At 40.8% G+C, this 24,517-nt stretch overlaps 1 protein-coding gene across 1 annotated transcript in view; it reads right to left on the reverse strand.

Moving 5' to 3' along the window:
- Nucleotides 1-7,945: 7,945 nt before the first annotated feature.
- FAM83D (family with sequence similarity 83 member D) overlaps nucleotides 7,946-24,517 on the reverse strand; it is an 83,550-nt gene continuing 66,978 nt past the window's right edge. The window contains exon 4 of the mRNA XM_044090459.1: nucleotides 7,946-15,682. Within this exon, the coding sequence (XP_043946394.1) occupies nucleotides 14,656-15,682 (1,027 nt within the window). The 3' untranslated portion in view covers nucleotides 7,946-14,655. The remainder of the gene's footprint in view (nucleotides 15,683-24,517) is intronic.

Here is a 24,517-nt window from a genome sequence, read left to right on the forward strand (position 1 = left end):
TAGGTACTCGGCAGGGAGTTAATCAGCAGAAAGTGTAGTGGGTTTTAATTTTTTGATCAAGGTACGGATAAGTGAAGTGGCAACTGGTTGGAAGCTGAATGAGAGTAGGTTTCTAGGGGTGCTATTTTCAGGACCAGGGGAGCTAGGAGGGCTTGAATTGTCTCAGTAAAGAATCAGTTAAAACTGTCAAACATCTTCAGGGGTTTTATCAATAGTAGCAGCAGGGATTGGGGTTGAAGTTTGTCCAGGATGTAGTAGATTATTTAAACCTGCCCAAAACTTCTGAAGGTTATTTTGATTTACTGTCTGTAAATTACAGTAGTGTTGTTTTGTCTTGTAAAATTGATTTTTTGGTTTTGTTCCTGGATTGCCTGTATTTAATGTGATCTTGGGGGTCTTTAGAAGAACGCCATAAAGCCCATGCTTTGTTTCCAAGGGTAATTTTGAGTTTAGACTCTTTAGAAAGCCACGGCGCAGTTTTTGCCTTGGTTATCTTTGAACGAACAGGTGCATGCAAATCAAGGATCTCAAGGAATTTGTTGTTAAAGTATGCTACTGCTTCCTCTAAGGGGAGGCGTTTTAGAATAGAACAATTACATGAGTTTAGTTCTTGTTGGAATTTGGCAGGCTCAAAGTTTTTGTTGTTTCTAACCTGAGTATGGGCTGTTGGGAATTAATGGCTTTGTGCTTAATTACATATGTGAGAAGGTGATCACTTAGGCCATCAAGGAGGGTACCAGAGGTGTACAGTTGGAGGTGACTATGAGTACCCAGTCAAGTATGCTTTCTTTTTGGTTGGGTTTACATATCCTGGTAGGGGTGGCTATAATTTGTGTAAATGCATGCAGGTTAATATGGGTGGTTGGGGATTCTGAGGAACAGGTGCCCCAGTCTATGTTAAACTCTCCAAGTAGTAGGGTTTCTTGGGGGTAATGACATGATAGCCAGTGCAGGAGATCTTAAAGTGTAGATATATTGTTACCTGGGGGAATGTATACAGATATTAATGCATTTATTTTTATTAAGTTGCAATTTGGTGGCAAGAATCTCAGAGTTATTAATCTGAGGTGGTTGTATTAATCTATGGTGACATTCAACTCAGATTTAGAGTACAGCTACCCCACCCCCCTTTCTCTAAGCACGATCCAGCCTGTGTACGTTGTACCCAGGTGGTAACACTTCATTGTCTGTAGTGTTAGGTTTTAACCGGGTTTCAGATAAATAGAGAATCTCAGGGGAGTGGACATACAGAAGTGCTTGCAATTCATGTACCTTGTTATTAATGCTTTTAATACTGAGATGACAGGCTAGGAGAGAATTAGTTGGCCTATTAATTGTAGGTTTGTAGCTCAGATTGCAAGTAGAGGGGGTATGTGCATCTGAAGTGGGTGGGCCAGGGTTGGGGTGAATATCACCACCAAGTATTAGGTTGAGTCTATACTTGGTGATTAACTTCAGGAATTTGTTTATTAGTTTGTAGTAGTATTTGGATCTAGAGCTAATGTGCCTGGGATTGAGATGTTGATACACTGAACAAGATGTTGGATAGGATCTGGTATTGTAAGTATGTTGAAGGTGGGATGATTTACAGCTGGGGTGATAGTACGGCCTTTTGGGACCTGAAATCCCATGAGAAACTGGTTTTCATACAAGGTAAGGAGGTATGGTGCGAACAAGAGGGGTAGTAAAGAGGAGTATATCATTATCTGTGATTCAGCTAGTGAGTTAAGGAACTGTTTTACCTGGTGATGCAACACCAGAAGATAGAGTGGTGAGGTAAAGGTACTGGAAGGGGGATGGGAGAATGCCAGATGAAAGCTAATAGGTGCTATTAAAATGTAGGTAGAAGAATGGGGGTGGGAGGAATTATCCCAGATGAAAGCAGATAGATCTAGAAAGTGAGGGAGTGGCTATAGTACTATAAATTGAGGTACTGGGGGCAGGAGAGAATTGGAGGCAGGGAGGGGAGTGAAGAGAGCCCGAGTGTAGCGGGGCTATTGCAGTTTACAAGGTTTCCTAAGGTGTCCTAAAGCTTTAAGGTAAGTATTATAGCTCTTAATGCAAGTCAGTTTACTTAAGTTACAGGGGAAGGAGGCAAACACTCAAGTAGAAAAAAAAGCCCTATGGCTGACCAAAATGGTGACCTGCTTAATTACACAGCACTGTAAGTGAAAGCTTAACAGATGCTTTTTGTGTGCAACCTACTCTGCTTCAATACTGAGAGAAACTGATTGCAGTCCTGTAGACACCGTTTTGTAGGGAACTGTAGTTTTTAACTAGGAAAAGAGAAAAGCAGAGATTCTAGGGTAAGCATGAAGGCAACAACAGGCAGTTATTTTATAATACATTCAGAAAGGTTAGAGGGTGAGGGGGTAAAGTAGCACACTTCAGAATGAACTAAGATTTATAGCTAAGAAACCTAAGCAAGAGAGCAATGCAGTAAATAAACACTTGCCAGATTTTAAAGATATACCAGAAAAACTAAATCAATTGTACAACTGGAAAACTGCCAGTAAAAGCACTTCAGGTATAGCAGTCCAAGTTATTCAATTCATAAAAGCACTTCAATGTGAGTGTGCAATTTAAACATTAAAAACACATGCAGCAAGTAGGAGCTCTGATTATACACTTTCTCTAGGTACAGTTTCAGTTTAAACACAAATATTACCACAGAAATTCAGTAAAATCACTAGCTACTTAGAGCGTCTGAAAAAAAAATAGAGCAGTCTGTGCAGAATCAGAATTTATCAGCAGGTCAGTTACATAAAACTCCATACAATGAAGAAACTTAAGAGTCACACCAGGTCAGTCAAGGGGGGAAGAGAAAGGGAAATCTTAAGCACCTAGGTTTGAAAATGAGGCCTGTACTGAATTGTACCAGTTTAACCTGTTTTGAAGAATGGCCTAGGAAACTGGATTCCTCAAATAAGGATTCAGAGTCTGATGAGAGGTCCTTTTCCTATTCTTCACAGATGCCTTCACCTTTTTACCTTTGGTTTATGGTTCCGATTAGGATGACTCCATTAGCCCAGAGTATCTTTTTGAGGAATTATTCTTTGGGGGACAATATTTCCAGGATAATGGAATACTTTAAGTGGGATTCTTTCAAGTGTCTGATATTCAGAGGAGATGCATGAGTTGCTTCATGTGGATACTCATGAACCATTGCCAGTTCCTCCTGTGTTGGCTGCCCTGTTAGTTTCATTGCTGCTTTCAAGTCTCCTGATTTCAGAGCCTCCTGCTCCTAAGAAAGGTTTTAGGTTTCTGAGGATCAATTTTTATTTTAGTGTCCTCCTGCTGATCCTGCTGTGGTGCGTCTCTGACAAACCTTATAAGCTTTTGCACTCAAAATTCTGCCTTCTGATAAAGATAGTAAAGCAATAAAGAGGAATGGCAAGATTTACACTGCTTCTACTTTGGCCTTTAGGGTTATTAAATTACTAGACCCATATGAGGTATGCTCTGGCCTTGATTGCTCAGGCTTGTCAGGTTCTCTCACTTCCCGCATTCTGTTTTAGGTTTTACTTTTCAAGTGGCTTGCCACTACATCATGTAGCTATTATACTGCTGATTCCTCTTCCAGGACTGCAGCTTTTGAGTTTGCCATGAGACATGTTTCGCTTCCTCTCCAGTCTTTGCCAGACACCATTAAGGCCAAGTTGTTTGATGCTCCTTTGGGACTGCTGCTGTCAACCTGTTTAAGTCTCTTCAAGAGAAAGGTAAAGCCTTTCAGGACTTTAATCATATTTTTGTCTCTCCTATCACCAAGTACCATAGGAATTATTATTCTAGATAGGCACACACAACCCTGCAAGGTCTCCAATAGCAGGAAGGGTGTTGGGAAAGCCTCCTTTAAGGCTTCTCAGACTTCTGTGGACCAGAAGCCTCCTTTCTCATCAGGCTTCTCTTTGACAGTCTCCCCCCCCCCACACACACACACACACACACACACACACACACACACACACACACACACACACACACACACACACTCTCTTAAACCAAGTTCCTTTGTCCCTTTAGCTTTCCTTTTGTCTTCCAAATTGGCTTCTCATCACCTATCTTTGAGGTTCTATCATCCATCAGGGTTACTTCATGGTATGGAAGTCTCTCCCTCCTTTTTCAGGGATTCTTCAACCTCCTCTAGAGTAACTGCCTCATTTCTCAGAGATCCTAGGTCCCTGGTAAACCAAGGAAACATTCAGCCTTGTTCCCCCTCCCAAGTGGGAAAGGGTTTTTTATTCTAGGATGTTGTGGTTCCTTGAAATTAAGACAATTTGACACCTCAATACCTCTCTCAAAATCCCCCCTTTGGATGCTTACTCTTCAAACCCAGTTTTCACTTTACTACCCCAGGCTTTTCTGGCATCTTTGGATCTGAAAGCTGCTTACTTTCCTATCTCTATTCACCCTCTCATCAGGAAGTTTTTCTTGTTTCTTCCTTTCATTTTCAGTTATCTGCTTTGCCCTTTGGACTCTCGACTGCCCCAAGAATATTTACAAAATGTCTAGCTCCTGTTATCGTTTTCTGCAGGGTCCAAGGCATTCAGATTTTTGCTTACCTAGATGACCTGTTGCTTAACACACCTTCTCCCATTCACCTGTTACAGGATCTCGAGTTCCCCACTTATCTTCCTGTAAGGCTGTTGTTCCCAATCATCTTCTAAAAGTCTGTCCAGACTCCCTCTCAGGATAAGGTGCATCTGAGATGGAGGATTCAGACAGTACCAAGGTTGGCCTCTTCCACCTCCTAAAGTTGCCATTGCCAGCCTTTTGTCTCTCTTCTTGCTCCGACTGCCATTCCAGACACACAATTTCTTTGGGCCCTGGGATTCTTGGCCTCTTCTATTTCATTGCTCCTTTTTGCCAGACTGCATATGCAGAAGCTTAAATGGTACACCTAAAGTCAGTTTGGCTGCAGCATTGCCACCCTCTGGATTTCAGTACCTGTTCTTCCTTAACTAAAGGAACTTGAGTGGTGGAGTTAACAGTTTGGTTAACCCAGGCCTGCCCTTTTCAGCCCCCCACCCCTTCTCAAGAGCTGTTCACTGATGCCTTAGACATGGGGTGGGTGCTCCATTAGGTCTTCTGAAAGTTGAGTATTTGGCCTCCACATCAGAAGTCAGACCATAATTATCAAAGAGGACCACTCTGATTCTGGCCCTTTAGGCTTTTCACCCCATGTTCTCTCCAGGCCTCTTGAAGGTGTACACAGACAACACTACAGTGATGTAGTATGTCACAAAGGGGCACAAAATCTTACCTTCTCTCCAGAATGGCACCTTCAGGCTTGGGAAGTGGCTGTCAGTTGTCAGTCAACTCTTTGGGGAGTATACATTCTTTCAGAGTACAATTTAGTGGCAGACTCTGAACAGGTTCAAAACAGGCTCACAAACAGATGCTTCAGAGATGCATTTCTGGACATTGTCTATTGGTGGGATATTCCTCAGATACATCTTTTTGCCTCCCCTCTGAACAGGCAGCTCCCTCTCTTCTGTTCCAGAGTGCTATGCCATCTGGCGTGAAAGACAGACTCCTTTTTCCTTCGAAGGAGATGTTTCTTTATGCTTTCTATCCTCTTCCTCTACTTCCAAGAGTCCTGAAGAAGATTCAGCTGGACTCCCAAAAATCTAGCTAGTGACTCCCTTTTGGCCATCCTCACTTGTCCAACATGGAGTGAAAGGATTTTGATTCCCTTCAGGCACCACTTTTCTGAGAGCATCCTCAGGGTTTTAAAAGAGGGAAGGAAACTGTCAAATCAGAAAATCTTGTACATTCAAATGGAACAGATTTTGTCTTGTGCCATGCTCGTAACTAGGACTCCTTTTTTTTCAGTGGGAGGTCCCTTTGGTCCTCTATTTGTGAGCATTGCTCCAGTTTGGCTTGACCGCCTCTTCTATGAAGGCCCATTTGTCAGCCATTTCAATTTGCCTGCGTTGAGTCCTCCCCTTGGCTTCATTTTGAGGTCAAACCATTTCTTAAAGGTGTACTGCATCTTAGGCCTCCAAGGAAACCTATTCCTCCTACTTGGGACCTTAATTTTGTTTTGGAAAAATAGACTCCAGCTCCTTTTAAGCCTGCAGATTCTGCTTCTTTAAAACATTGTACATGGAAGACTGTTTTATTGCTGGCTGTTACTTCTGCTTGGAGAATTTTGGAGATCCAGACCCTTATAGTCATCCCCCCCCCCCCCAGGGACAGGTTGTTCATTCCTACTAATCTTTCTTTTATGTCCAGGGTAGTAAATGAGTTATCCTTGAGTCAGTACAACTCCCTTTTGTCCCTCTCAGTCTGTAAGAGAGGGTCATGCATACCTTGGATTTGCTCAGCTCAGGTGCTATTTGGATAAAACTAAGGTCCTTCACAAGTCTGACCAGATTTTTGTTTTTCATCCCAGGATATTGGTTTTGGCCATTTCTAAGCAATCATGTTCTAAGCAAATCATCTTATCCTGGATATCCAAGGCCATTTTTTTCTTTTCATGGCAAATCTTTGTTTACTTCTGCTAGATCTCATTCCACTAGGGCTGTTGCCTGTTCTGATGTTTTCTTCAAGGGGTCCGACACAGATTCCATCCTTGAAGCTGCTGCTTGGTCTTCAGTCCATACCTTTACTAAGCATTATAAACTGGATAGGGTTCTAGGGCCATAGTAGGTTTTGCTAGAATGATTTTAATGGCCTACTCTCCCTATAGTAAAGGATACTACAAGAGTGATACAGAAGGGCACATAGTACAGTTCTGTAAAATCTTACCATAACAGTAGCTACTGTTCTCTTTACTGCTGCAGTATTGCTCCTTCTCACCAATCCCATTTTTGTTTTGATTTGTCTTCTGCCCGAGGGTCTCCCCCTTTTTCTTCTGCATTTTCTCATTGTGGATGTGCATAGACCCCTTTGTCTTTTGGGGACTGTTCCCTATGGGAGTAATTCAGTTTTAAATAACTGTATCCATAAATCATTTTTATGCCCTACATCCTGTGCAGGGAGCAGGTGTGTGATGTAAAACACATCCAAGATAATAAGGCCTTGGTATAATGGCCAAATGTTGCACTGCCAGAAACAGTAGATCCCTTTAATAAAGAATATTGTGACACTGAAAATGATATCTACTGTTATAAGATTTTACACAACTGTACTGTAATGGTTTAGTATGAACTCCACAACATTTATGGCAGCCTATCTTCTTATGCACAATCTTTGGCCACCCTACAGATGTCAGTTGTATCAAAAATTTGGCTGTTCTTAATGGTGTATTTTTTTAAACCATTTTACCACCCAAGTAAAGCACCCTTAAGACAATACCTCACAAGATGTGGCTGAAAATACATGTCTGTACCTCGCCTATAATTTAGGCATAGCCCTAGGATTTCTACCCTTCTATGTAGCTGTACCCTCCTATGTAGCTGTAGTCTTTCATGCTCCTCTTAGATTTATAGACTTTAAGGTTTGTCCTGTTTAAGGGTACATTAATAAACTGAACTAAGCCTTTACAAAAAGACTCTGTATCATTAACTTATATGGAATATAATACTTAAGACTTGAGGAGGCTGCCAGAAGAATTTTCAAGTGCAAGCAAATTCTGGTCCTGCATACATCTGAGCCGCCATGCATTTTTTTTTTTAATTTTATTTAATAAATTAGAATCTTTTCTTAATCCTACAGATATCTAAACTGCAGTTTTGATTGAGTTAGAATATTCTTAAAAACTTGGCAGATACACTACCATACATTTACAATTTTCCAGAAAATAGTATGACCACCTCAAAGCAGCCATACGATGTACAGCACTCACCATTTTTTTTTGTTAAACACAAGAGGCTCATTAAAAGTATTGCAACAATCATGTCTGAATCTTAAGACTGAAGTCTTGAATATTTCCCAACTCAAAGCAGTTACAAACTCAAGGGTAAGCAATAGCTATAAAAAATGTAGAATGAGACACAGGCACATTTTAATTAAATTATTTTTATTAAAGGAGAAAAAAGATGATAATCACATCCATATCCCCATAAGTAACATCATCCAAGCCCAATAAAATAAATAAAACAAATCTAAAAAGCAAAACATAAAAAAATAAATGACAGCAGGAAACAGAATTAAAGACAGCAAACATAGCTTAAGACGGTCTTAGAATATTATTGCAATACAATAAAAGTGCAAAAGGTAATGTACAATTCTAAAGTGGGTGTACAGACATACTGTATTGTTATAACCAGTGAATTAGGTCAATTTGTGATGCCACATGCCTAGTGCTGGTGTCAATCGTTAAGACATCACGGTGATGTTGCTACATACTTTTTATAATACAAGGCTTTCTACAGAAGTTCACAAAAGGCTACTTCAAGCCAGCGTGCACTAGTTAAAAAGAACATTTCCAGTTTCAGATTCTGTTGTAGAGGTTAAGCACACAGCTTGAGTGCCTGCCTAGTTCATTACAGCACATTAAAAGCACACAGACAGTCTCTGGAGCAACCAATAGACGAACAAGCCCAGGATGCTAGAAAAGAAATATACCCATCTACTCCTCAGAGAAGAAAAAAAAAAGTGCACACCTGAAGCTTACACAAGCCTGCTAACTGGTGATGGCGTCATACATGCACACATCATTTGGGGAAAATTCCTCAGTGTACTGAGATTACAGCTATGTGGAGAAACCCTAAAGCAACATCTTATTTGCAATGATTACAAATACCATTCAGGTTGTTTTAGCAGCACTACCACCATTTTACTCAGCCCATATGAGCAAGGGCTGAAAAAGTTATGCCTAAACACTGACGCCAACCCCATGTAAGGTACAGCACAGAGCAAATAGCCCTGATGTTGCATAGCTGACCCAGAGAAGGATTAAATATGTAACCTTGAGGCAAAAAGATAAGGAACACTGTACAAAATAAGCACCGAGTAGGTATGCTACACAGAATGGTAAGATAAAGTTCAAACTACACCAGTGGCAGATCATTCAGTCTACAGACAGGCATTTCAGAAGGGTAACAAGACCGAACTAGGACAATCTCCTGTGTATTTGATGAATCAACCACTCAAGTGTAGAATTATACATGACCTAACAGCACTGGTTACACAAAAATTGCCTTCCTATGGATGTAAACAATTAAGACTAGCAAATCTTGTACTAAAATATGAAGTTTACGTTAATTCCCATTCTTACAGACTTTTACCCTAGTATACAAAACAATGCATTACAAAACATTTCCTTTTTTAAGCTTCAATCTACCAGAGACTTTTTTGGTTAAAATCAAACTTCTGAAGTGTTCTGCACACAGTTATTCAAATCAACATAGGAGGGGACTCAAGCATGCAAGGACAGCTCCCTCCAGGAAATAGTTATCTACAGATAACGATGTCACAATTTGGCACATAACCCATCAAGATCAAAATACGATGACCGAACCTGGTTCATTTTGAGTCCAGAGAACGAATGAAAGCCAATACCCATTTTATAGAGATGGTCTGTAGTGTACTGTAAAGGTAAATGATAATTTTACATCGTGGGTCTGTGGTGAGTTGGTGGCTAGATAAATTCAGGCCATTTCACTGCAAAGGTTTACCATTCTTTTGTTTGGCAGAGAAAAGCTTATATTCACACGAGGAATCACAGAGAAGCAACAGGAATCCTCACTTAACCAGTTTTCCCAAAGACCCTCACATTATAGCAGTTTTGAATTCACAAAATATTTATGACAAGTACAACTTCATTGTGTTGAAACAAAACCTTGAATCATAGCAAGGGCACAGCTACTTGCAAACATTTTGCTGTATTCCTACAAGACATACAAAGTGGGAATAACACAGCTTAACACTTTGTGCATTCAAAATGCAAGACTGAAATATGTAGCCAGAAACATGGCAGCCACAAAACACTGGTGCTAAACTAGGCTGAATCCAAGCTGCTTTGAAAAGTGCTCGTTTTTAACCTAAGATCTTATTGTGCAATGTTTCCAACATGCAAAGACCCCCAAAGCAAGAGCACACAAGTTGTCTGCCCAGCAGAATTCACTAAAACTTTCCACTTTTGCAGGTTGTAGGCGTGTTGTGTTAAGGTTTTTTTTTTTTTTTTAAGAATGGAGTTCAGGACTCTGGTCAATGAAGAGCATACTAGAACCATAGAAAACTATGGCACAAAATACAGAACTGAGGAACAGTATCAGTTTGTCTTCAGTGAAAAAGACAGTGTGTTTTAACAGGGGGAAGAGGATATCAGTTACTTTCTAAACCCTTTAAGAGTGCGTTAGAAACCCAGACATCTACTTATTCAAGACTTGCACTGCCAAAGATGGGTCCTCCTACCTCCTAGGAAGATGTGAACAGGACTGGGTAGCAGCTTAGAAATAATATTTTTATTAGCAGATGGCCTGCATCAGCTCTCAGAAATAAACATGATTGCGGTTTCTAGGAAAAGACTGCTGCAAGTCACTTTAAATTACTGTTGCTTATGCATTATATACAGTGCAGGCTCTAGTCCACTTCATAATAATGTACTTTAGGTCCAGTTCCTCCCGACATGAGGTGGGTGGGAGAGAAGAGGGACAATGCACTGCCTATTCCACTCCTAACCGAGAACATTAAGCATGTGCTGCACTGCATGCTAGTATTCCTACCAGAGAACAGATAGGCATGTGCTGCACTGCATGCTAGCATTCCTACCAGAGAACAGATAGGCATGTGCTGCACTGCATGCTAGCATTCCTACCAGAGAACAGATAGGCATGTGCTGCACTGCATGCTAGTATTCCTACTCCGAAGCATATAGTGATCCAAGATGTACTGCATTCTGATGTGAAGGGATGAATTTGATCCACTGTAATTAAAACTGATTCATCGCTACTCATACCTCTGACAGTAGTCAGCGTCTTGGCAGTGGTGACACCAGTAGGTTAGTACAATGGACTGTGGTTGGAAAGACAGTTAAAGGTAGGTGTAATGTTTACAATGTAGCACTTGGAAAAGGCTTCTAGATATTCTCAGACACAGAAGTGGTGAAAGGCACAGATGTCTCACACTCACAAGGTACAAACTGCATCATAGCCATTTTTCTAGATTTCTGAAAAACATTAGCCACACAGAGTTTAGAATCAGGACTATTTTTTCATGGTAAAGCTATGACAGAATGCGTGCTTTTGGGCAATGTATACATCTGAAGAATTGCACTGCTCCCCTGGAAAGGATCTGCCAATAAAAATGCAAAAATATCCTCAGGTGAGCTTAAATTTTCAAAATGGAAATGTAAGTAAATGTTCTAATTTAGAATTCATTTTCTGCGAAGGGTTTTTGATGGTGTCCTTAAGAGTTAAATGTACCTTCAAAAAGCTCATCCAGTCATTTATGAGACAGTAAGGAAAATCATATGGCATTCCACAATAACTACCCAACTAAAGATCAAAAAATGGGCCACAATAACATCGTCAAGGTGCAGAGGACTGATGAACTGCTATCCAATGTTAAGGAAGGATTAAGGCCTAGAGAAAGTCGATATGACTGTACACAGTAACCTGAGTTAGGAAAGAACAGGTGTTTACATGCAACATGAGGTCCAGCTCCAAAGTTGCAGCACTGCCAGCTCAGAATACATACTAAGTGACTATCTAGAACCACCACGCTGATGGCGATATAAATCAATGGTGTGAATAGAACAGTCCAGTTCTTCAGAAGTGCTGTGAGATCACACAGTTGGTAGTGGGTGAGCACAAAGCAGAAGTTTGATAAGATAGTGAAGAAAAAGCATAGTTATAGAAAGGGGAAAAGAAGCAGTGAGGAAAACGTGAAATTTACATATTACATAATCACACGTATAATGACAACACAAAAAAAACACACATACACATTTTAAAAAATTCTAGTGCGAACCTTTGAATTGATTTCTTGTAGTATTTTAATTCAAGATCCACCACCCATGGACTTACTGGAGTGAGGAGAGAGAACAAAGTGAGCATCTAGATAGGTACCCCAAAAGGTTCCTGGTACTTGCTGGCTTACTCAGCCTCAGACTTTCCATAGAGCTGCTGTAACACGGATTCATAACAGTAAGATTCTTGACAATCAGACAAAATTGATGGCAGTGAATTACATGGGAAAAAATGGGAACTGTGGGAACAACACATGCTGAGTGATGTTTGAGGAATAAGGTTTAAGGGAAGACAGGAATTGAATGAACTATGTAATGGTCGAATGACAATGACTGTACAGATTATTATATATGTGACGTACAATGGTTGCTACTAAAACGTCAATAGTTTTTCATTTATACAAAATGTACGATTGCGTGTCATAAGTGATAATTCAATAAAAATGCTTCTTTGAGGGAAGAATCCACAAACCAGTGGCTGACAGAAATGAAAAATAATATTGTAGGATTTGAGAGCTTTCCTATCAGAGACAAGAAAATGAAACTTAGTGCAATGTGTTTTGGAAATAGGCCACAGACAGAAAAGCAGCAGCAGTCCCTTCTCGTGGAGCAGTACCAAAAAAGATGTTCCCAGCACAAACTCTCACTGAATTATATAACTGGGTCTCATTTAACATTTTGACTCTGTACTTCCACAAAAAGTGTTCTATAAAAATTTAAGAGTTGAGAGCTGTCTGTGTATTCTTTGCTTTGATAAATGCAAAGAAAGATCGGCAGGCAGTTAAAAACGAACTTCATGTACAAAAGTGACATGCTTAAAAAATAAGGGAACTTCAGGTTGCCTTTTGCTATTTAACAGTTAAGCAGATTTATAATACCACAAAACGTGGGGATGCTGTTTTAAAGGATAGGTGGGACATAACATGGAGGATAGTCAGCAGGAACAGGGGTGGGAGTTACATAAGTCTGAAAGGATAAGGTGACAAAATACTGTTTACAGAACTGAAGTGCTGTCAACATGCAATTTCTTTGTTCCATTCAGTCATTATCAGGATGTAAATGTGAATGCTGTCCCTGCAAACAAATGGGGCTGTGCTCAGACTACAACATATTTAATAAATGATCCCTCCATACTATTAAAGTGAACTGTTACATAAATGAACAAATAGGCAGTATTTCAAACACCTTCAGTTCTCATCTCTCACCTGTACATTTACCACACTGTGTTCAGTTATCTGCATATCTACACCTACTTTCAGGCATATATTTAATATGGTTAAGATAAAGGTCATTTTTCATTGTCTGTTTATAAACAGTTGAGATTCCAGGGTATCTGATGAATATTTAATTTTCCATTTTCTTCCCATCTTTTCCAACCAGTAGGGACCCACTGCAGACAACAGCTTATTCTGAAAGATGACCAAGGAACCTTTGATTTACTTGGTGACATCTTAACTTTGTTGCACTAAAGGTTATTGGAATCACAAATGGTTGCTAGGTTTGGTTCACTGCATTAAAATGATGGATAACACTGACAATACCCAAAGAGCTAAAGCAATTGGATTAATTTAAGATTTAGGTTCATGTACAAAAGTGCATCAGAAATACATAATGTGTTTATAGCAGGCAGTCAAATTGAACACATATCAAATCCCACATTGAAAACAAGGCCAAATATTAAGTAACAAAACCAGTAAAAATATACTGCTTAATGTCACTGAATACATAGTTAACTTATTGCAAAGCAGCCAATTAAAGTATCAACAAGGTTGTCTCAGTTTTAGGCTTGAAAGACAATGCATAGAACAGGTGAATGAACAAAGTATAAAGACTGCTCCCTGTGTTATAAAGACATACCTTCCCCTTCAGGAACTGGCCTACAATGCATACAGGTTAAACAATTTGAAGTAGCACTTTACTCTGCAAAACTGCATACCGATTCAGTGTAGTTCTCCCACCTTTGTAAACTCAATACTCTCCCAAAGCACTGCAACTATTACTGTAAAGGAAGTCAAGAGGTCCTATTCAGTCTCACAGCAGTGTCAACCAAAATGGCAGCAGATTGTTATACAAGCAAAGTTCAAAATAAATTCACATCGTTTCAATATTTACAAAACATACAGGTAACAAGGCACATGGTAACAAAAGTTACAATTTCAGACAGCTTCCTGGATGTAGCAGAAATAACCTGGCTTTTAGAAGACGGCAAATGGAATGAGTTGCATGTTTCAGCCCTTTGGGCATCTGTTAAGGCTCAGTTCTGTCAGCAGTTGCTGAAATGTCTCCCTACTCCTTGTACTTAAAAACTCTGCCAATGTGCAGTAAGGGTTCAAAAGAATTATATAAATAAAAATTCAGCAAACAGCTAAGGCAATCAAAGTGTCAAGAACTTCATTCTGAAATCAAACTGAAGTGGGCAGCAGGAGTGTATTGCACAAAATACTAAAGAGGTTTCAACTTTAGCTCACTGCATAAAACAGTCTGCGGAAAATTTACGTACCACTTTTTAGCACTGCAAACATTATACAGAATGCAGTATCGAAACCCAGAAGTGGGGAAATGGGTTTCACAGACCAGCTTTTTCTTTCCCCAGTATTGTGTTACATCTGCTTGTTTGCATAGACTACAGAGAATAAAACTCTGCAAAGGCAAAACACTATGTAACGAGCTGCCAACCTTATTGCTGGTACTGGTGCCAGAGACACACTACAAGCAGCTCAAGTATTCGCACCGTTAACAGTGACAGCCTTAACCCAAAGGCCTCATGCACAGCATTTTAGGTACCCACAGCATAGTCACTTTTTAACATGGAAGGTGGTAATGTGTGCGACATCTCTGAAGCCCATCAAATCTGTAGTAATCTCATTCCTCCTCCTCAAGCTTGACCTACTTGGAGCATTACGCCAGCAAATTGCATCATTCTGGTACCTTCGCTTAGAAAGTAGTGCAACCATGTGGTCAAGCTTTGATCGTACAACAGAATAATGGTATTGTCGCTCCTTTGTTAGCTTCTTAAAGCAATCTCTCAAGGAATAATCTGGTTTCTGGATTGTTTGGTATTTACAATACCTATTAGTTGTGGTAGTGGCGGTTGTAGTAAAAATAGTACTATTCTTCACAAGTTCTGATTTTGTGGAGGAAAGCGAACTTTTAGTGCTACATATCCCACTATCCTTTGATAGAGGCTTGGGAATGAAAATATTGGGAAGTGATGATACAGCAGCAGCTGGTGGAACCAACAAACTTCCTACACAATCTGTCTGGGTCATTATCGCTCTTGAAACAGTTATAGTCTGTGTCGTACTGTCTTTTACCACAACTGCAGTTTGAGTTGATTTTGGTATTACTTCAGTTGTTGTTTGTGTAGAAGAGTCAGTTAGAGGATTAGGTTTGAAGTCTTGCATGTCAGTTTGCGTACACATGTTCTTGGTCACCTTAGAGTCAAGAAAATCACTTTCCAGCAGGGCTGCAATCTGAGGAGCATCATCCCCAATAGTAGACGTTTCAGAAATGCAGGCATCTAAAGCTTTGGTTTCAACATCAGGGGGCAGCTCTGTTACAGATGGAGGCTTGCATGGAGTATTGCATGGTGTACTAGCACTCAGACTGGCCTCTGGCTTCAAGAGATTCTGCCCAGTCTCCGTAGTTTTCTTCACTTCCTGCTCACAAGTGGCACCACCTCTGTAAGATAAGTAAGCCTTTGGGTTTATGGGCTTCGACTGTGCATAAAGAACTCTAAACTCCATGTCAAAATGCTCACATACTTGGCCGGACAGAACTGTCAGGGTGCTGCTGTTTAACTTTCCATCACTCCAAGTATAGCTAGTAAAAAAAAAAAAAAAAAACATAAGTGGTAAAGAAATGCAGTTAACAGCTAACAGAATACGACCAAGATAAAAACTACCCCCAGTGTCTGCAAAGACCTTCCTATTTATCTAAATAAATGGTCATCCATGGCTTTTCTAATGTAAAGCCTCCCACACTACCTTCCTGGTGCTATTTCCTAGCTTATTCCAGGACTACAATCATACACATCTAGACAGGGCACCACATAGAAATCAAACAAGTTGTAAATAAGGAAAGCTCCAGGTTAATCTTGACATTTTCATGGGTGATAATACAAGTCAGTACTGTCCAGGATTGGGCAAAGAGAATGCATGGCCTGTTAGGGGGCATGATTAGCATGGCAGTAGAGGTGCATATGGGGTGAGTGCAGTATTGACAGCCATTTAAGCAGCCCCCAATGATCTCACTGTTGCTTAAATTAGAGCGAGTGTCCATGCTTGTTAGTGACTAAGCAGCAAGAAGTACAAGACTTTTGGCCCTCAACTTTGGAGAGATTTTTTTTTTTTTGTCATCAACTCCTGGATGGGGGGGGGGGGTTATCACTCTGGGGATTGCCCAAATTGCCAATTAACCAGCTCCACAGTCATGACCTCCGCTACATTTTTCAATCCCTGTGAAATGTGAACATGCCATGCCTCCCTCCAGTCTATATCAATTTGCTATAACCATGTACTTTCCTTGTAAAAGTATGCCACGTTATATAACAATGGCAGTACTCTCAACTAAGAGAACTAATAGGAGGCCATCACCAGCTTGTACAGACAAGCTTTAAACTCTTGGGTACTACTGTCAAACTGTGGTTGTGAGGCAAACGGACTGATTTTCAGGCAGGACAATGGCAATAAAAGATCAAATGGTATCAGTAAATCATGTCACATACCCAATAAATGCCTTCGGAATAAAGACAGCCATGCTGTTAACATTTTTCAGACAGACTAATGGGCTTCAATTACTCAACTGGCAGCAACAATATTAAAAGCATTGCAATTACCCTTAAAGCACTACTACTATCACTGCTACTATCCTTCAATTACTAACACTACCCTTAAAGCAGTACTACTAAAACACCACTACTACTCTTAAAATAAATACTCCTCCTAAGACTAAGTTTTATCCAACAAAAAGCTGTCATAACCCCAATTTCTATCAACTCCGACAGCACACTTCATACATAAACATTTAAACAATAAATATGTACTGATCTTTCAAGGACCTTTATAACTGCTTGAAAAATGTACAACTTACAATGGCAAATGCAACTTAAACATAACTTTTCCACATTCCAAAAGAGTAGATCCTCCCTACAAAATAATTCACACAAATGTCACAAGTAAAAACCTATTGGCAATAAAAAGTCAGATTTCAGATTGGTAAAGTGCAGGTTTGTGTCCTTACCATGGTCATTTTGAAAGTAGGATAGCCTGCCATCCGTAGCTTATTAGGTAGCAATCCTACCTTTGGCACTGGAAGAGAAGGCTGTGTATGCAATTTCCTATCCAGGTGGGTGAATTACTTCTGGCCACTTATGCGGACAATTCTCTGACATTTGCTCATCGCGAATCCCCCAGTCAGGAAATCCCATTGGGCCTATTTAATTTTCAAGGGAATATCTTCAAGATCCAAGGAAATTGCAGTTGTGCAAGAACATAACAGTAAATGTTCGATCAAATCACTCGCAGTAATGCTAACAGATTGGATACATTCTGCTAGGGTACTGTATATCTGGCCAATACGCTAAAGCCAAGGTGCCTCTTCCACATCTGCCAGACATTCTAGTCCTATGCATGAGGTTTAGATGCTGGCACATAAGGGACATACAAGCTCAAAACTCCTCTGTTTTCTTGCCTTAATGTTCCCAAAGAACTCCGAGGTTATACAGAGAAAAGACTACGTCAGAGATTGAAGACAAGGGAAAGAGGGATTCTGCCTCAGGCAAAGGAAATAAAGAAAGTAGGGAAAAGGAAGATGCATATACTGCAACACTGCTCCAATAAACATAGTACAGCTGCAATAACAACTTACCGTACCAATGCATGTTCAAATAGATCATGGTATGATTCAAGACTACCAAGGAATACTGGAGAACATGTAGGGGGAAGGTTGGACATGCTGAAACTAAGTGACGCCTACGTTTTGAAAGAGACTTCATAGTGAACTGGAAGCTGTGAAGACAAGTAGCTTGAAAAAAGAAATCTAAGTAAGGGTAGATGTGGATGCCTTGGAGCTGGCACAAATGCTACAGAAGGGGCTATACACGAACATTCTTGGGGCAATGAAAAAGTCCAAAGGGCAAAGCAGTAAAAAGTGCAACAAGACACAATCTTAAATTGCCTGTGATAACAGATTGGAATGCATAAATAAGCATCGTTGAGGTCCAAGGCCATCATAAGCACCTTTTTGGGAAATTTAAAGGAAAAAGATTTTTGGGATATTTAAAACAGTTATGAGGGCAGATGAATCAATCTCAAGATATCATCCTTTCTTGGGATGAGAAAAAGCCCCGAGTGGAAACCCAACGGCTCAGTCACATCCTGGAGCAAATGTTCCAATAAGACTAGAAGAACTAGATGTCAATTCTGAGGCACCTGTGGAAAGGCGTGTTAAAAGGAAACAACTTCCACTTAGAGTGTACCACTTTTCAATGGGTTTAAAATAATCCAAGTGTGACACAATCTTTTTCTAAATGAGATTTGTTTAGGAGATTGGAGTGAGGGCTGGCTGAGGTGGTAGTGGGTGGGGTTAGTCAAAAGCTAGAATGTTTATCCTGGAAGGGGGTCTTATGCTCCCTTGTAGTCAGATTTAGGCTTATCCTATTTGTGGATTTTATGCTTCTGTGGCAGAAGGGGCCCAAGTCTGGGAGGGTAATGTCCTGGAAATATTGGAAGGAGGAAAGAAAAATGTTGTTCAGCACCCTGCAAAAATTTCACTCTCCCAATTTGTAGGGGAACATCTATTAAAATTGTGGGCAAAAAGGAAATATCCACCTAAAGGAGCTTTGCTTTTATACTATTTAGCAGAGATTGTGGCCTAAACCAGAATTACCTTCTCAGACAACCAGTGACAGCAGCCCTGGCATCTGCCACATCATATGCATGCATAACAGAATGGCATGCAACTTGAGAGGGTGAAGAAATATTTTGCAGATCAGTTTGAATCTGCATCAGGATTTACTCTGTCAAAAATAAATGGCACCTTGTATGCATCTGACAATTTAACAGCAAAATACTGCTCAGGTAGCTTAACTGGTGTCTACTCCCCCCCCCCCCGCAGTACCTATCCCTGGCTATATAATGTCCCCATGATTTGGAAGAGCACTGGTTAATGGACTAGAAAGGGAGGGAATAGTGGGGATAGAAGGGCAGGGTCTTGCCACCTTTGCAGAAGGGAGTGAAAAGAACCCCCAGCTGTATCTGATCCTTCAAAAAGGTCATCGCCTTATTCAATTTCCACCTTAGACAAACTCCTAGAGAACCACACTGACCTGGAAAAAGACACAGAGGATGGTCTGTAGGACTGGTGTCCTGGCTTTTCTAGAGGGAGAGTTGGCTACCAAATCCTGGGTGGAGACTGTTCTGCTGAACACCAGATCTGTCAGATTGGGGAAGCCAGAGATTGGATCTGAAAGTGATCCCAGCCAGGAGCCGACAGGAAGTTATCAAACCTCAGTGGTTTGAGGCATGTCCTTACAAAGTAAAAGGGTCCAATCTCTTACAACTCTCCCTAGATTTATCCTTAGAGGTAATCCCCATCTCTGTATCTCTCCTTGTGTTTGTCCTTCACCCTTTTAGAAGGGGACTGAGTGATCATAATCCTCCAAGTTATGTACCCATAATGTTACTGCCCTCAGGACTTGGTTGTCAAGGAGACAGTAATAGTATTAGTAGCTGTAGTAATAGTAGCAGTAGTATTAATAGAAAGAGGAGGAGGGTCCCTCCCCCAACACAGATTCCAATGCAGTAAAAACAGGAAGGAGGGAGGAAGATGGGACTGCAACAGTGGCCACAGTTAACATCTACAGTTATACTTAGCTGCTGCCTGTGGGTCACAGTTGCAGTTATAACAAGGAAAATTTCCTAAAGCTTTTTATCTAAAAGGGCGACTGTCTCACTGTCCAGATTAGGACTGGAGGTAGATGTCTTATAGGAAAATAGAGGGAATTGCATCTTTTTGTCCCAGATATCATATCTAAACTGTATTTCAAGAAAGGTGTGAGCATACAATTGCATGCCTGCTTCTAAATGTCCTGAACACTAACCACTTTTAGGAAGGCAATGGCTGCATTACCCCTTTGCTGAATGAGGTCCAATTTTTTTCAAGGTTCTGCCTTGGATTTTGTAGTAAAAGTTAATGCAATGTACTATATTTTGAAAAAAGGTTTGTTTATTAACTATCTTCATTTGTTTTCTGCAAATCAAACAGCTAGCCCAGTTTTCTGAAGGGTTTAGTTATACCTAGGAATGAACTGAATAGCCTAATACAGAGTACAAGATCCCCTTCACCCTTATTTTTGTATTCGGAAAGAAGGCTGGGAAATGAACATATTGGTTCAGTGCTACTTCTATAAGGACTTTGGGCATAAAGGAGGGATTAATTAAGAGTCACTATCTTTAAGAAACTGCAAGAAAGAATTTCAAGCTCATGTGTGAAAAGCTAGAATCCCCTGGCAAAGGTAACTGCTATAAGGATAAATTTACAAAGTATGGAATTTTGGAGGTGCAGAGGCAGCTGGTTCAAAGTTGGCAAGTTCATTTAAACACATTTCAGGCCTCAGTTAGGGGCTGTTCTCCTGGAGACCTCAGGTAGAGTATGCCATTCAGCAATTTTTATAGGTTCATAGGAGATTACTATGCTAACTGCTTAAGAAGTCTTGCCAATATAACCTGAATTTACACAATATATGACCCCCTTCAAGCAAGAGGGCATGGATTTGTGCCTATGCACTCTGTATCTTACAGGTTGGCCCCTGTCCTTAAGGGACATGTGCACTACCCCATGTGTGAATTTGTGATTCCCCATGCATTGATCCAAAATGTATTTGAAGCAGGCCAGGGAAGGGCCCTACCTAATGTGAATAGGAAGCCTGTTCCAAAGAGACCAATATGTCCGAAACCTCTCTCCCCCAAACAGGTTTTGTTTGAGCAGCTGACCAAGTTTAGATCCCTAGATAAGGTAACCCTTGTGCTATGACTTGTGGATATGTAGCAGCTCCATCAAGGATTTATTTGTGAGTGCATTGTAGGTCAGGCATTGTCACCCCTTAACAGTAGTTTGGAGACCGTAGAGGGATGATCTTTTAGTCTATCCACATAAGACGTGTAGTTTATACGAGAACTTCTGTGGTCACCCCAGTTGCTGTAAGTGCCTAGTCAAGTACATGCCAAATGGCACATTGTACTTGATTATTGGTCAAATGAGGACCAATTATAGTAGGACTACAAATTTCCTTGGATCTGGATGCCATACCTTTACTAAAGTTGAGCCACATAGGACTTGCTTACCACTGTGGACACACGACAAAGTTCAGGCTACTATCCGTGTACCTAAATCTCACATCAGCGTTTACTCTTGGGGGCATGCTATTGATGTTGTATTTTGCAGGGGTATTTGAATTCCCAAAGAGTATGATGATGCATTTTTTCACATTTAGTTTTAGGCCATGGTTCTGGCACCAATCATTTGTCTGATCTAGACCCTCCTGAAGGATATCTACATCACTGGGGGATTCTGTGATTAGAGGCCTTAAACAATAAAGTCTCTACTTCAAGTAGATTCTGAATAGGAATGGTCCCAGAACAGAGCCCTGTGGCACACCACTAGAAACTGGCTTCACCCACCTTACCCAAGTGTCTTGCCTGTCAGCCAACTGGCTATCCATCTGGTGACATAGGGATTTATGCCACGTTTTGAGAGGTTATTTATAATACCTGATTGGGGAATTTTGTCAAATGCCTTGGCCAGGTTAAAGTAGGTGGTATGGGCTGCTTTTACCCTACAGCATTTATTAGGTCCATGATTATTTTTTTTCATGTCCTTACAAGACTAGTCAAACTTATAGGTCTGTAATTTCCCAGGTCAGTAGATGGTTCCCCTTTATGCAGAGGGATGACTGTTGCTGTCCTCCTCTCTATCGGGAGGAAGCCAGTCCAGAGGATGCAGTTAGAGATCCTAAATTAGGACTTATCAGGCCCTTTAAGTTGTTTAAGAGGCAACCTGGAAGTCTACAAGGCAAGCATGCAGAAACTGCCAAGAGATGTTCCTTCAAAGAGGCATACGCTACTCTTCATTTGGAACCAGGGGTGAATCTTTAAGCAGGACTTTCTTGTGCTTGGTCTTCCATCTTTCCACACAAATTTTAGCATTCCATCAGGAAAAAAAGTGGGCAGAGAATAATGGGGTCACATCTTCCAAGCTGCTAGCCTACACATGGACAGTTTTGTAGTTTTAGGGACCAGCAGCCATGGATGCTGCTTTTACAGACGCATACCCATATTTTATAGTTATACTTGCTACATACCAATATGCAGGACTTGGCTAGGCATAACTGTCTTTGGGATTTTGGAGCTTCGCTCCACCCGTCAACTATCCTAGAATTGCTTAATATGCTCCTAGTACTTCAAAATGTGGGTCTTAACATTCTGGGCCCTAGATACTAGTGTTGCTAAGGTGTATACTACTGCCCTTCCCCCAAACAGTTTAAGCAATCTGCTTTCCCAGTCCTTGGGAAGACTATTCCAACCAGAAATGGTTCTACACTTAGCCGTAGCAAAGGGCACCAAATCTGCAATCAGGTTCTCAAACAGGAACTTGAGGAACCAGAATCTTATAAAATCTCATAGAAAAAAGGCATAGGGAATGTAGCACCACGAAAATGGTTTGAAAGAAACAGAGCTTTCTGGACAGGAAGTCATCATCTTAGGGACCCCCAAGACACAAAAGGTCCTAATTCTGCTTCAAGGACTTCAAGGTATCCTGTGACCAAACACCATTACTTAGAGCATGTAAAAATAAAATTTCTGTTGTGGTGAATCAGAAGTCAAGGATCCTCATTGTCCGTTAAACGGTAGATAGGACAGAAGCTGTGCATTGTATTCCAACTTCTCTTCCTTACAATCAAAAGGAGCCCAAGTCTCTCACAGGGGAAATCTCCCCTGCCTATTGGGAGGAATTTCTGATTTTGGCTGCAGGCTGCAAAGAAACTGAAGGAAACCCTGAGCCAACTTTGCTCACTGTTGACAGGGAGACTGTGGTGAAGGCGGGCAAGACTTGCCCAAAGTTCTGGATAAAAAGGGGACCTTGTACAGTTGCCAAGTCTTAGGTGGACAAGCGATTACCAAGGATTTGAAAATCCTAGGTAGGGGATGGAAGTGTTCCTAGACTGACGTGAAGCCAGAGTCATCTTTGGTGATAACTGCAAAGATTCTGCCCTCCATTATGTTCCAAGACAGAAGTCTTAACTGGAGTTCTGAGAGGAGCACCCAGCATAGCCTTCATTCCAGAGGAATAGGCTAGAAGCCTCAAGCATGACAGCCTCCTCAGGGATAAAAGTCAGAGCTTCAGGTGTGGATATGCATTAGTTCTGGGGCTGTTAAAGTGCCCTTACAAAGGTGGTAGCTTTGGACCCTAGGGTCTACACTGAATTTGAAAAAAATAGTGCACGTCTCATTTTTTTCTCTCCTTGTGGATATTATTCAGTTTTTTTTTTTGGGGGGGGGGGATGGATGTTGATACCACCTTGATGCTACAAGTTGGCAGGCAGAGAAAGGTTTTGGCAGACCACAAGTTTCTGCTTGATCTGGCACACCTGGAGAAATTCCTGCCTTTCGTCTCTGGGCTTTGAGCTTCGAGCATACCCCCCAGTAAACAGTTAATACCTTAGATAACTTGCACTGTCAGATACATTTGACCAACATCTGGCTGCAATATCTGGCAACTGAAGTGCACCTGGTAATTTTCTCAAGAGTGGACATAATACACACCTCACCATGCCTGGAAGCTAGTTTCATTGACATTTGCTAAGAGACATAGGAATGATACTAGGCAAGTGATCACCAAGAAGAATATACCCAACCATCTACATCTTAAGTGGACACTTAAAATTCATACCTCTGATTTCAAGCACATTGTGGTGCTTACCTCAAATATTGAGCTGGGCTGAACAGGACAGTCATGGTGCCAAGACCCATCCAATCTTGTCAAACCACTACTGCAACTACCTTTAAGGCTAGTAATGTATTGATTTCATATTCCAAGCCTGTGGAATAAATTGAGTTAGGAACCTCTCTCTCCAAAGAGTTTTGTTCATTTGCTGGGGTAGATTTAGGTTCCTAGAATAGGTGTTTGTAGAGACACTAGCTTTGCAAAGCAAGAGATGGTCAGATAGCACTGGGCCTTTCATGGCTTGAAAAGCAAGACAAGTCACCTTGGGCCTGTAGTTGTGCTAATTAGTGGGATAGCTGGAAGATGCAAGGCATTTCTAGTTAAGCAATAAGCTTTGAGTTATGCATACCAAAAGGGGGGTGGGTACTATATACAATCCTGGATCTGTAAATCGAAGAATACTGGTAGGACGATGAGCTTAGATTTAGATGACTTTGGATTTTGAAGACATTCCATAAAAATTTACTTGACCAGACAGGATTTCCTGACTGTGGTGGAAATATGATAGCATCCTAAAAACCCAGGTCTCTTATGACCATGTCTAAAGAGGAGTGCCATTAAAAATATAGGAGATGGGAACAGCTTCTTTACCAAATGCTGCCACATAGCACTTTTATATTTAACTTGAGATAATTTACTACACCAGTGCGGCTT

Source organism: Protopterus annectens, chromosome 12.part0 (assembly GCF_019279795.1).
Source record: "Protopterus annectens isolate FY-2018-M chromosome 12.part0, PAN1.0, whole genome shotgun sequence".
Lineage (NCBI taxonomy): Eukaryota > Metazoa > Chordata > Ceratodontiformes > Protopteridae > Protopterus > Protopterus annectens.